General features: G+C 41.5%; 2 protein-coding genes across 19 annotated transcripts in view; one reads left to right on the forward strand and one right to left on the reverse strand.

The window, feature by feature from the left end:
* The window catches only part of beta-Spec (spectrin beta chain), a 75,097-nt gene that overhangs the window by 27,991 nt on the left and 33,766 nt on the right, over window positions 1-13,340 (forward strand). For 17 of the 18 annotated variants that reach the window (XR_003656684.1, XR_003656690.1, XR_003656689.1 and 14 more), the window contains 9 exons: window positions 1,315-1,603; window positions 2,198-2,369; window positions 2,893-3,021; window positions 4,224-4,436; window positions 5,125-5,322; window positions 7,207-7,336; window positions 7,894-8,043; window positions 8,602-8,741; window positions 12,269-12,393. Coding sequence is in view for 8 of the 18 variants with exons in the window: in XM_028317964.1 (XP_028173765.1) it covers window positions 1,315-1,603; window positions 2,198-2,369; window positions 2,893-3,021; window positions 4,224-4,436; window positions 5,125-5,322; window positions 7,207-7,336; window positions 7,894-8,043; window positions 8,602-8,741; window positions 12,269-12,393 (1,546 nt within the window). In the remaining 10 variants the exon portion in view is untranslated. Of the gene's footprint in view, window positions 1-1,314; window positions 1,604-2,197; window positions 2,370-2,892; window positions 3,022-4,223; window positions 4,437-5,124; window positions 5,323-5,696; window positions 5,909-7,206; window positions 7,337-7,893; window positions 8,044-8,601; window positions 8,742-12,268; window positions 12,394-13,340 lie in introns of those variants that run through there. The other variant, XR_003656693.1, reaches the window with a different exon arrangement.
* Window positions 81-1,015, reverse strand: LOC114362529 (uncharacterized). Its single transcript, XM_028317971.1, has 3 exons — window positions 803-1,015; window positions 555-691; window positions 81-470 (listed from the first exon to the last, which is right to left on the reverse strand). The coding sequence occupies exons 1-3, from the start codon at window positions 839-841 to the stop codon at window positions 338-340; spliced, it is 309 nt and encodes a 102-aa protein (XP_028173772.1). The 5' UTR covers window positions 842-1,015; the 3' UTR covers window positions 81-337.

Here is a 13,340-nt window from a genome sequence, read left to right on the forward strand (position 1 = left end):
GGCTGAAAGTGCTGTACAGGCTTAGACCATATATTAGTGAGAAACTCAGAATATTACTGTGTGAATCTCTTGTACTGTCCAAATTGAACTACTGTGATACAGTGTATGGCCCATGTCTACTGGCCAGGTCAGCAAAACTTCTTCAAAGAGTTCAGAATGCATGTGCGCGTTTCTGTTTTACTGTGCCACCTCGCACACATATTACCCCCTTTTTAAACGCTGCTGGCCTTATGAAAATGGAGGCGCGCAGGAAGTTACATCTGGCCACTATGTTGTTCGGCATTATATTGACAGCAAAGCCTAAGTATCTGTACAATAAGTTGGAGTGGGCTGATGATCATAGAAAATATTCGAAACGAGCATGCACCCACATTTTCTCCACACCTAGGCATCGAACAGTCGCATTCCGTGGCTCCTTCAGGTTCGCTGCGACGCGTTGCTGGAACGATCTCCCCCCGCCGATTCGCGCCCTGAAAGTGAAAACTACATTTAAAACACACGTCAAAAAACATTTTTTGGATCTTCAGAGAATCTAAATCTGGAAGTTTACCTACCAACAGTGTATGCACGTAACACGTACGCGGGTTGGCTGATCTCGTCCCGGCATAGGTGCCTGGCGACCCATCTTGCTTTGGTGTGTTGGTGCTATAGTGGTTGCTTCCTCATAATAATCATCATTGCACCTGGAGGACTAAAGCACAATGCATCATTTCATCTTACACATGCCATTTACGCACGGACTAGAGGGAGACTAAATGTGAAATGTGGAGTGGAGAGAGAAAGAGAAATGAGCGTGGCTTACCATCAAAGTCGCTGATCTTTCGAACTGCCAAAGCGGCATCTTGTCGCAGCGAAATCACAACCACAAAACCCACACCCATAGTATCCTCATGACAAGTACGTCCCTCCTCTGTTTGATTGTTGCTTGTTGGTATTTACAGTGATTACGTGGCACAAAACAAAAACGTGATTGAGGGAAGTTATGGCTGACGACGGTCAAAGAAATATTGCAATTTGTTTANTCTCGGTTTCCACTTCGGCAAGCCGAAGACGAGGATCTTGACCGACTCTCGGGAGCACTCGGATTAACAACTGGCCCCGTGGTGTCGCTACTCACCAACAGCTCGCCACAAAGCTGCCCTGCGGGGCTTATTATTATTATTATTATTGGCTGTAAGTGATTTAAGAGCAGAAAGGGGTGGTTTTATAGGGGCGTAAGACTTGGCAATATGCCGATGATAAATCAGTAAACTTTCATTAAACCACCATCTCTATGTTCAGTAGATTTAATTCAATCATCATCTTCTCTAACAGATCCAAGACATCACAATCGAAGAGACAGACAACAAAGAAACCAAATCCGCCAAGGACGCCCTGCTCCTCTGGTGTCAGATGAAGACAGCTGGCTACAACAACGTAAACGTTCGCAACTTCACGACCTCCTGGAGAGATGGCCTGGCCTTCAACGCCATCATACACAAGCACAGACCTGACCTGATCCAGTTTGAGAGGTTGCACAGAAGCAATCCCATTCATAATTTGAACAATGCATTTAATGTCGCTGAGGAGAAACTCGGACTTACCAAACTGCTGGATGCTGAAGGTAAAAAATCGTTTTCTTATGTGAATTTTCTTTGTTTACCTTAAGTTAAAAAATATTGGAGATATCTTACACTTTTAAATCATATACAGAAGGAGTGAGAAAGACGAATTATGAACCCTCAAAACGCGATTCTTCCGTAGAATTTGTAAAAACTTAACATTTAACTCAATTATTGTCTATTTATTAATTTAACAACTAAAATCAAAGCGCCCTTAATAAAAACAGCTGGGAGGTTGGCCATGCTTTGTGGCATACCTTGGGAGTTGGGAACTTTACGTCTAGCAATTAATAATGTTATTGACTTATTGCTGCCCCATCCGATTAGTTTGTTCACTGTAATATCCTTTAAAGAATATCTGTTTTTTGGTATTTTATTACCTGTCTTAACCGCACTCGCTAAAATAATATTTTGTATATCTGAAAGTGTTGTGAATGTTTATACTAAAACGTTTGTTTTTATTTGTATAGAGAACAATAGTGTCTAGACAAACCTAAAAAGGATTTAGGACGCTATTTGGATCAAATATGTAATTGCTCAATAATGAATAATAAATAAATAAATAAATAAAATAACCATCACGTTTACTCTCACAGACATCGCCGTAGACCACCCAGACGAGAAGTCGATCATCACATACGTGGTGACATACTACCACTACTTCAGCAAGATGAAGCAGGAGACCGTTCAAGGCAAGAGGATCGGCAAGGTCGTCGGCATTGCTATGGAGAATGAGAAGATGATGATGGAGTATGAGTCGCTTACCAGGTGAGCTTGTGACAGCAAAATGAATGCGAGAAAAGAAACATGCCTTGGTGTATTTTTTTCTATTATAATCTCTTTTACTTAGAATGCTGGATATGGGTGTTTATGTTGGGATGAAAATGAAACATGAAATCAGCAGCTGACTTTAAAAAAACGATTTTCATTTGTGATTGTATACATGCAGCGATGGGACACCAATCTCAATATGTTATGTAATTCTAGTAGAAGCGATTTTTCAACAAAATTGTCTGTACAATGTCAATATCAAAGGAAGTATCAATAGTCCAACCATCCTGTAGTCCACCAAGACTGTAAATTAAAACTACTTGTACAAGACACTCCATTAATTTGCCAGGTGTTTCACATCATGTCAGGACAATAAATTATTTAAATTTAAAGTGAAAAGACCTCAGCTGCTAGGAATCATGTCCTTATAATAATTTGCAGGGCATGATGTTCCTTCTGCCATCTTTTTCTAACGTTTTATTCCTGGAAAAGTTATTTGACCACTGTTGTATTGTTTCAGCGACCTCCTGCAATGGATCGAGCGTACGATCGAGGCGCTGGGCGACCGTACTTTCGCCAATTCGTTGGAAGGCGTGCGCCAACAGCTCATACAGTTCGCCAACTACCGCACTGTCGAGAAGCCGCCTAAGTAAGTTTCACACGAATTGCTATTCCTTTTATAGGCTAGTAGAATAAAACAACAATAAATCAATTAGGATTTCATTCCTATACAGGGTTTTATTGTTCATTCTATACATCATATACTTCATTTGTTGCCCAATAGGACTATTCCCCTTCGGCGGAGTTGTGTTTAAGTGTTGGGGATGCTCCTTTTGAGGGACCCCATTTGCGGATTTACGGTTATACGAGGTGTGTTCAAAAAGTAAGGTGACTTTGTATTTTTAAGAAAAAATATTTATTTATTTATCAATATTTATGTTGTCCCCTTTAAAGTAATCCCCCTCAAATACAATACACTTATGCAAACGGTTTTTCCAATCCTCAAAGCACTTCTCATAAGCACTTTTCGGTATAGCCTTTAGCTCTTCCAGCGATGCAGTCTTTATCTCCTCAATCGTTGCAAATCTCCGTCCTTTCATAGGTCTCTTTAATTTTGGGAACAAGAAAAATTCACATGGGGATGCAAAAGCCATGAATTGTTTTTCCAAAACGTTAGAAAAAAATCCACGGCACGAGCCAAGCGATATGCCGATATCCTCAGCAACTTCTCTGATAGTGATTCGACGATTTTCCAAAACAATTTTCTTCACTGCTTGATCGTTTTCATCAGTTGTTGACGTGCTTGGGCGTCCAGAGCGAGGCTCGTCATTGGCATCTTCCCGGCCATCTTGGAAGAGTTTGAAACATTTTTTTTTACTCAGAACAGTTTCACCGTATGCCACTGTCAACATTTCAAGTGTTTCGGAGCACTAAATTTAATTTTTTTTTACGCAAAATTTGATGCAAATCCTTTGATCCATATTTTTCGATAGCAAAAAATCGCCGAGCACGCAAAACACGTATAACCATTACGCCTCTCACAACCAAACAAAAAATGCTATACACTTGAAACTTGGTACAGATGTTCGGGAAGAGTGTACCGACATGACAAAATAAAAAAATCGATAATCGAAAGTACGTTGCCCGCGAAATTTGAAAAGTCACCTTACTTTTTGAACACACCTCGTATCTCGGGTTATATCTCGGAAAGAACTTACAGTATCGTGAACTGATCTTTATAACAGTTGTAGGGCATTTAATCCTGCATCAAATAAGACCAAATTCATATATTTTATACAAACCGTACTCGTAATGTTCGACAAAGTACGAATATTCTATTTTCTCCCTCAGGTTCGTCGAGAAGGGTAACCTCGAAGTGCTTCTCTTCACGCTGCAATCCCGCATGCGTGCAGCCAATCAGAAGCCCTACACGCCTAAAGAAGGCAAGATGATCCACGACATCAATCGCGCCTGGGAGCGTTTAGAGAAGGCAGAGCACGAGAGAGAACTGGCTCTGAGAGAGGAACTGATCAGACAGGAGAAGCTGGAACAGCTGGCTGCTAGGTAAGTTTGGGATTTGGTTTTGGATTTTTGTGTAGTAATTTGTACGGGTGATAAAAGTGTACAACAATGTATGGGGTAAAACAGGTTTTACATGTCTTATAGGAGTCCAATAGGGTTCAATAGGTGAACTACAGTTTTACCAACACGCTTTTATAAGGTCCTTTAAGAGTCATCTCAAGCATAGGTTCAGCTTATGATTGGTTGAATCTCAATGTTATTTAGACCAATCACAGGACTGAGTGTTGTTACATAATTACATAATATACCTTGATGTGGTTTTGTCAATAACCGTCGGATATTAATCTTGTGATCAACTTCGAAAATAAATAATCGTACCCTTTATGGGAAATCAAGAAAAGCTATCTATTTAATACCATTTATGCCAGCAACAACGATGGCCGTTGGGGCAGGAAAGTTCTCGAGTGGCGACCACGGGCTGGAAGACGTAGCGTGGGCAGGCCTCCTACTAGGTGGACCGACGATCTGGTAAAGGTCGCGGGAAGAGCCTGGATGTGGGCAGCGCAGGACCGTTCATTGTGGAAAACCTTGGGGGAGGCCTTTGTCCAGCAGTGGACGTCATTTAGCTGAAACGAACGAATGAACGATGCCAGTTATTTGGTTTATTAGTTAGATAGTGATAACTAACTTGAATCCAACACTGTCACTGATCCAATGTTTGTATCCCCAGATTCAACCGCAAAGCCCAGATGCGCGAGACATGGCTCTCGGAGAACCAGCGCCTGGTCAGCCAGGACAACTTCGGCTTCGACCTGGCTGCAGTGGAGGCCGCTGCCAAGAAGCACGAGGCCATCGAGACCGACATCTTCGCTTATGAGGAGCGCGTGCAAGCCGTCGTCGGCGTCTGCTCCGAGCTGCAAGCCGAGAGGTAACAAGCTTAGAGCCTTATGTAGTTGTGATAGGTGCTACATTGCTGCAGCCGCCAAGCACGAGGCCATGAGACCGACATCTTCGCTTATGAGGAGCGCGTGCAAGCCGTGGTCGGCGTCTGCTCCGAGCTGCAGGCCGAGAGGTAACAAGCTGTACAGTGCCTTATGTAGTTGTGATAGATGCTACGTTGCCACGGCCACAAATCACGGGACATCGAGACCGACATCTTCGCTTATGAGGAGCGCGTGCAAGCCGTCGTCGGCGTCTGCTCCGAGCTGCAGGCCGAGAGGTAACAAGCTATACAGTGCCTTATGTACTTGTGACACGTGCTACATTGCTGCAGCCACCAATCACGAGGCCATGAGACCGACATCTTCGCTTATGAGGAGCGCGTGCAAGCAGTCGTCGGCGTCTGCTCCGAGCTGCAGGCCGAGAGGTAACAAGCTATACAGTGCCTTATGTAGTTGTGATAGATGCTACATTGCCGCAGCAGCCAATCATGAGGCCATCGAGACCGACATCTTCGCTTATGAGGAGCGCGTGCAAGCCGTGGTCGGCGTCTGCTCCGAGCTGCAGGCCGAGAGGTAACAAGCTGTACAGTGCCTTATGTAGTTGTGATAGGTGTTACATTGCTACGGCCGCCAATCACGAGGCTATCGAGACCGACATCTTTGCTTACGAGGAGCGCGTGCAAGCCGTGGTCGGCGTCTGCTCCGAGCTGCAGGCTGAGAGGTACAGTGGATTATGTAGTTGCAATAAGTGCTATTTTGCTACAAAAAAATGGAGCCTGATATACTCTCGATTGTACTTCTAGTTTCACACCAGTTTGGTGATTAGATTGAGTTTATTGTTTAATTCCATGCTGCTGGATACCATAGTTGTTATCTCAAACAAAACAAGAATAAGTATGATTTGTTTTAAAAAAATATTACGCTATGTGTAAATAGTTTCCATACTTTTCAAAAGTGCTCCCGCTACTACAGTATTAACATGCTGGTAATGCGTCTGCAACTAGTGGCGCTAAAGTGAACATGTTTACTATTCTTATTTGACTATAGTTTGAAGTTGAAAATTCCCCTAATGCCGAGTAAGTGTTAGAAGCGACCATAGGCCTTAGCTTTTTTACTCTGCCAGCCACACTTAAAGAACACAATATCACAGAATAAGTAATAGTACAGGTACAGAAGGATTACTCCGCAAGACGATTTAAATAAATGCGAGTCTTGCTACGACGTGATACAGTGGAATTCAGCTCGCACAGCACTACGTACCTACAATTTTATTCACCTACAAGCTTTGTCTCTTTCTATCGCGTGCCTCTGAACTCTTCTTACGCTGTTAGGGTTGCTGTCTAGTGAAAAAATAATTAATCTACTTATATGTCATGAGGTACATGTGTACGTATGTAGTGTAACGCATTAATTATGGAAAACCTTGGGAGAGGCCTTTGTCCAGCAGTGGACATCATTTGGCTGAAACGAACGAACGCATTCTGAGCAGTAGTCATGGTAGGTTAGGTTCCTATACTATCCTAAGAATTATTGATTACCTACATGGCCAACATACCTTACAGCATCTTTGGGAAGCGAAAAAAAAAGATAAATAAAATCCGGTAGATTTCTTTTCGAATTTAAACACCCGAACGCCGCACAATAATATTTCTTTCTCTTTATGTCCATTTTAAATAATACTTCGATCGTAGAATATTAGGTACTACAACTCACGCCAGTGCGGCGTCCCGACGGGCGCGCGCGTGACACTCGACTGATATAATACCCGCCGGCGGGGCGCTTCGCTGTAGGTAATTATCGGATGTACCGCGCGGAGTGAGCCAGGCCTGACAATATGTAATATCTCTAACAATATTAATTGTCCTCCATAGATACCACGATATGGAGCGAGTGTGCGCGCGCCGCGACAACGTTCTCCGTTTGTGGGCGTACTTGCTCGAATTGCTGCGCGCGCGCCGCGCCCGCCTCGAGCTGTCGTTGCAGCTGCAGCAGAACTTCCAGGTATTTACGACCTTATTGGGCTGTTCTTAGATGTTATAATCCTAGATAGTTTAACACGTTGGCGTAACTATAAAGTGTGAGGAGGGTTACCTGTATTTTTGATATTATTTGAAGTTCTTAGATTAAATGCTTTCCGAGACCTGCACCTGAGGTGGAATTGTGTAAAGCAATCGTTATCATCTGACAGTTCATAACGTACGATTATTCTGTCAAACGCTTTGTATAACTGACTATCGTACGTTATGAACTGTCAAATGATTACGATTGCTTTACACAATTCCACCTCTGATCGTCGGGCCACCGAGTGCAAGACCTGCTAACACTACGTTATCCGGTCCGTGGTCGCCATTCGAGAAACTTGCCCCACTTGCACTTGCACTTGCACTTTAGTTATGAGTTTCTGCGGGATATGTCGGTTACTTTGGTTCTCCTTTTGAATCAGTTTGATCATGGTACTTTTTGCATCTATTGCATTGTTTAATTTAGCAGCAATCTACCTAAAATCATACAATGAGATATAACCTTAAAATTGTCATTAACCATAATTTTATTCCTAGGAAATGTTATACATCCTGGACTCCATGGAAGAGATCAAGATGCGTCTGTTGACGGACGACTACGGCAAACATCTGATGGGAGTCGAGGACTTGCTGCAAAAGCACGCGCTGGTTGAAGCCGATATCAACGTGTTGGGTGAACGAGTCAAGGTAACTAACTACTAAAATAAATGGTCAATAACTTACCTACCTTTTTGATGATAATGTTTTCTATTATTGGGTAGGTTTAACATAAATCAATAGTTTAGTGACACAACCTTTCTAAAATAAATGTTTAGCTCTGAAACCACTAAGCTTATAAGATGCCAATTCGTGCTACGATGTATAAGGCCGTAGTTGTACAGTACTGGGAAACGAGTATAACCATATTTACAAATACAACACATGAATGCAACACATCTTATCAAGTTGTACTATATGCTCTTTTGCGATAAAGATGTATAATGTCAATAGTTTTTTACTCCATTTCTCTCTCTTTCGTTCTCTTAAACCCAGAACAGACGGTGAAACGCAACTGCAACGAAACTGCAACTTTCTGATGATTCTTATGAATGAAACTGAAACTTTCAAACTGGTCGCGTCATGTGTGGTCTCTCAACGGACGCTATGGCAGTAACTAGCAGTTGCAGTTTCGTTGCAGTTGCGTTTCACCGTCCGTTCTGGGACTTAGTTTAGTTATTTCTGTTATAACATGTAATTCGTTTCCAGGTGGTGGTGGGTCAGTCCCAGCGCTTCCTGGAACAAGAGGAGGGCGGCTACCGGCCCTGCGACCCTGCTATTACGGTGGAGCGCATCCAACAGCTCGAGAACGCTTACGCCGAGCTCGTGCATTTGGCCGTGGAGCGCAGGTACGGATAATGGATTACTAATGTTTGGCCAAAAAACGTTTCCCAAATTATCACATCGCAAACAACGTTTCGCAAATTTTCATTTGGCAAATTCTCATTTGGCAAAACAACTTATTGCAAACTTTTAATTCGCAAATGTCGTTTTTGGCATATTATTGTTTAGCAAATTATTGTTTGGCAAAGTATGTTTTGCCAAATGTTTCATTTGGCAAAAATATTTCGCGATAAACTATTTACAAAACTATGTGAATGATGAATGGAATACAAATTAGCTTGTGGTTATTATTTTCTTTAGTGGGTAGTTAATATAAATTTTTTTCTAAGTAAATTTTCATATTTCTTTCTTTTTATCGAAATTTCCAAATGATTCATTAACAATAGAGATGATTCTAGCGCTCGGCGGCCGCTGCCGCGGCACGCTTCGCTCGCCTTCGCGCATTAAGGGTCACTGTTCTAACCTAACCTAACCTACTATTTTCTACANATTATTGTGAAAACCATGACCATGTGCCTTATGCTTTGATTTGTGGGTAACGGTGGGTACTCGTAAGTATGTGAAGTGTCAATTTGACCAAGCAAATTATTTGGGATATAATATTTGGCAAAATAAAACATTTGCTATATAAACATTTGCCAAGTAAAATTTGGCCAAATGTTAATTTGACCAAATGAATTAGTTGCGAAAAGTACAGTTGCTAAAAGTTTATTTGGAAAATGAAACTTTGGCGATAAGTTGTTTGCGAAGTGAAATTTGGCGAAAAGTAATTTGGCCAAACGGAAGGATACCACGGATAATGAATCTTATGTAGTTGTTGTAAGGGCGATTTTAGACTGACAAGCTACTGGATCACTAGACCACTAGTTCGTGCATTTGACTACTTTGAATATTTAAATGAACCTAGGATCTGAGTAGCTTTATTGTACGGATTTAGTTGCTCGAGAACGCTTACGCTGAGCTCGTGCATTTGGCCGTGGAGCGCAGGTACGGATAATGGATCTTATGTAGTTGTTGTAAGGGCGATTTTAGACTGACTAGCTACTGGATCACTAGACCGATCAGTTCATGCATTTGGACGTCGTGTGCGGGTAAACTTTATGTACTTGTAATAGATACAATTTTGCAAAAACTGAACGTAGAATCTCACGTGTTCTCGATTATACGGATCCAGCAGCACGAAAACGCTTACGCCGAGCTCGTGCATTTGGCCGTGGAGCGCAGGTACGAATGATGGACCTTGTGCAGTTGTGATTATGATTTTAGCCTGTCCAGCTTTCGACTGGACGGATCACTAGTAGCTCGAGAACGCTTACGCTGAGCTCGTGCATTTGGCCGTGGAGCGCATGTAAACTTTGTGTACTTGTAATAGATACGATTTTGAAACAAACATGAACCCTTGACTGAAAAGATCGAGTACCTCCAGAACGCTTACGCCGAGCTCGTGCATTTGGCCGTGGAGCGCAGGTAAACTCTTTGTACTTGTAATGATTACGATTTTAAGATTTTCATCATCATCATCATTTCAGCCATAGGACGTCCACTGCTGAACATAGGCCTCCCCCAATGCTTTCCATGTTGATCGATTGGTAGTGGTTTGCGTCCAGCGCTTCCCTATAAGATTTTAAAAGGAAGAAAAAATTTTTATTCAGTATCATCGAAAATACACTTATAGCCCGACCAGGAACATAAAAACCCTCGCCATGTTGCGGAAAACTAATGGTACTAATTTCTTTTAATGGCAACAGTAACTGAAAACTTCATTGACATGTCACCTTGCATGTCAGTCTATTGCTGTCAAAGTGTAAACAAACTTTATTTTAAATGTGCGCAATTGATTTTGTGAATTAAATTGCTAAAATCTTTCTATAATCGTGAAAGAAAAGTGGTTCACAATGTGTTAAAGTATTTGTCGAAGAGAAATACTAAGGGTTCGGACAATATTTTCATTGAATAATGTTTCCGACAAAGGTTGTCAAATTGACTGACATGTTTATCGTATAGTACAGTCCACTATGAAAATTAGCTGTGGTTTGTTTCAACTACCTATTTTAAAATTTTTTGTCATCACTTTCGTTTTGAATTTTATGGAATTGGGAAAGAAGTACCGAGTTTGAAGCGTTCATGAGCAGACATTGCAGTTGTATATTCAAGTTCTGAATTTGATTATTGATGAATAATAAAATAAATCCTACCAGCTCGATTGATGGTTTCATTTAATTTATTTAAACCATGTTACCTATAATAATATTTTTTCGTTAATTTATGAAAATATCAAATTAGCCCGTAATCCTGAATCCTGATACATAAAGTTAGCCTATTAATTTAACACAGGTACGACTGTACTCAGTGTTGCACTATCAAATGCAATTGACGCGCCTCTATGCCAGGGTTTTTATGTTCCTGGTCAGGCTATAACTCACTTACAACAATACTTAAAAAATATTTAACGAGTAGGTAATTACAATGATAAAACAAGTATGTACACTAAATTCTGCGCCAGTGCGGCTGGTGAATAACAAAATATTTTACAATACGAATTTAGCAATCAAGACTTCTGCTGTATTCCGTACCTATACTATAAGTCCAACAACTTCGTGCGCGACCGTTTTGTAGGCAGTGGACAGATAACGGGGACGAGGTATCAAGATGTCACCGAGTTGCGGGTGGTGTAGCGGGGAAGGGAAACTCATGCAACTGCCGCCCTTCATGGCTATTAGCATAGAAATTTTCTCGAGTGGTGAAAGTTAAGCCTAATGGAGTACTTTCGACTTATTCTTATCGTGTCGTCAACAAACCTACACAATGTCAGCCCAAAACTCGGCTACAAGAGTGGCGTTGTCAGCAGCATTTATTAAATCCTCCTGCGTGCGGTTGCTTGTACTTTCGACTGAGAATTATTTATTACTAGCGGCCGCCCGCGACTTCGTACGCGGTTTAGATTTTTTCATACAAATGTTTTTTCCCGCTAACTCTCGTTCCCGTGGGAATTTTGCAATACCCTGTTGTAACTAAGTTTTAAATTTGGCATGCAGGTACCCTGCATGCCAAATTTCAAGCATCAACTTAAGCGTTTTAAATTTTTCATACAAAAGGATTTTCTCGCTAATTCCCGTTCCCGTGGGAATTTCGGGATTTCCTTTCTTAGTGCACCTCTACGGTACCTAAGCTACGTCCCTTCAAAATTTCAAGTGCCTACGTTTAGCCGTTTAGGCTGTGCGTTGATCTGTCAGTCAGTCAGTCAGTTTCTCCTTTTATATATTTAGATAGATTAAAATATAATGCGTCCAACCCCTACTCTTCCCGCGGGTGTCGTAAGAGGCGACTTAGGGACTACACATCAAACAGAGAATGGGCAGCAGCGCTCTCTGAAAAACATCAATCTTTTAAACTGCGATCTCCAACCCGCCTGCCAAGCGTGGAGATTATGGCAAAACCCTCCACTATAGTGGAGGAGGCTCATAGTCCAGCAGTGGACTGTAAAGGGCTGTTGATGATGATGATGATAATGCGTCTGTTTGTTTCGGTGCAGAAAGCGCCTGGAGGACAGCCGCAAGCTGTGGCAGTTCTACTGGGACATGGCCGACGAGGAGAACTGGATCAAGGAGAAGGAGCAAATCGTGTCCGTGGACGACATCGGCCACGACCTCACTACTGGTGAGCTTAATAATCTGTTATTGTGAATTTTAATCAAATTAGTAATTATTATTAGTCATTCTTGTTTTGTTTGGACATACTGTAATTATGTAGTGGTAAAGTCAAATAAACGTGACAAAAAGTAACCTAGGTCCTTTTTCAATGTCTAAAAATGGTTCAATTATTTAGGTGTGAAAAAGTGAAAAGACCTTTGTCGGCCGTTTGGTGTAGTGGTTCAGAACGGACTACTATGCCGAGAGGTCCCGGGTTCGATTCCCGGCCGGGCAGAAATTGAAATGATGAATTTTAATTTCTGTGACGGGTCTGGGTGTTACTATGTATAATATGTATTTAATAAAAAAAAAAGTATATAAGTAGTATATCCGTTAAGCTAGCACCCATAACACAAGCATTGAGTTGCTTACTTTGGGGCTAGCTGGCGCTGTGTGAAATTGTCCAAAGATTTATTTATTTATTATTTATTTATTTATTGGACAAAATTCTACATGCTCGCAGACCAGACGACTATAGTGGCTGTAACTTTCTCACGCCTCTACTATTTTCAATGGTCTTTAGAGAGATTATTACAACTAAAATAGAAAGATACTGGTCCTAACGCGACGTTTATGAATGAGTTACATTATGTACTCACGGTTTGAGTACATAATGTTACGGAACCGCTTACATTTCATCGTGGAAATAAAACATGAAATGGGGATGATAATTTAAAGTGGACTCTGTAACTTCGGTTGGGAAAGAGGGATTAGTTTTGAGTGATTAGCGAGCATTAGTTGAGTGGCTGGATAACATTGCATACAGTCCAGTAGTAGACTTTTTCCGACTGAGAAGGAGGGAAGGATGGAGTAACATCTTTTGGCTAAAAAAAGGGGAAATATGACATTGTGTCTTAGTTAGTGTACCTGCTGATTATTAGGGGGTAGTTTTTGAACATTTATTGTCTTGGTTGC

The sequence above is a fragment of the Ostrinia furnacalis genome, unplaced genomic scaffold, assembly GCF_004193835.3.
Source record: "Ostrinia furnacalis isolate ACB-3 unplaced genomic scaffold, ASM419383v2 OfSCF6580, whole genome shotgun sequence".
In the NCBI taxonomy this organism is placed as follows: Eukaryota; Metazoa; Arthropoda; class Insecta; order Lepidoptera; family Crambidae; genus Ostrinia; species Ostrinia furnacalis.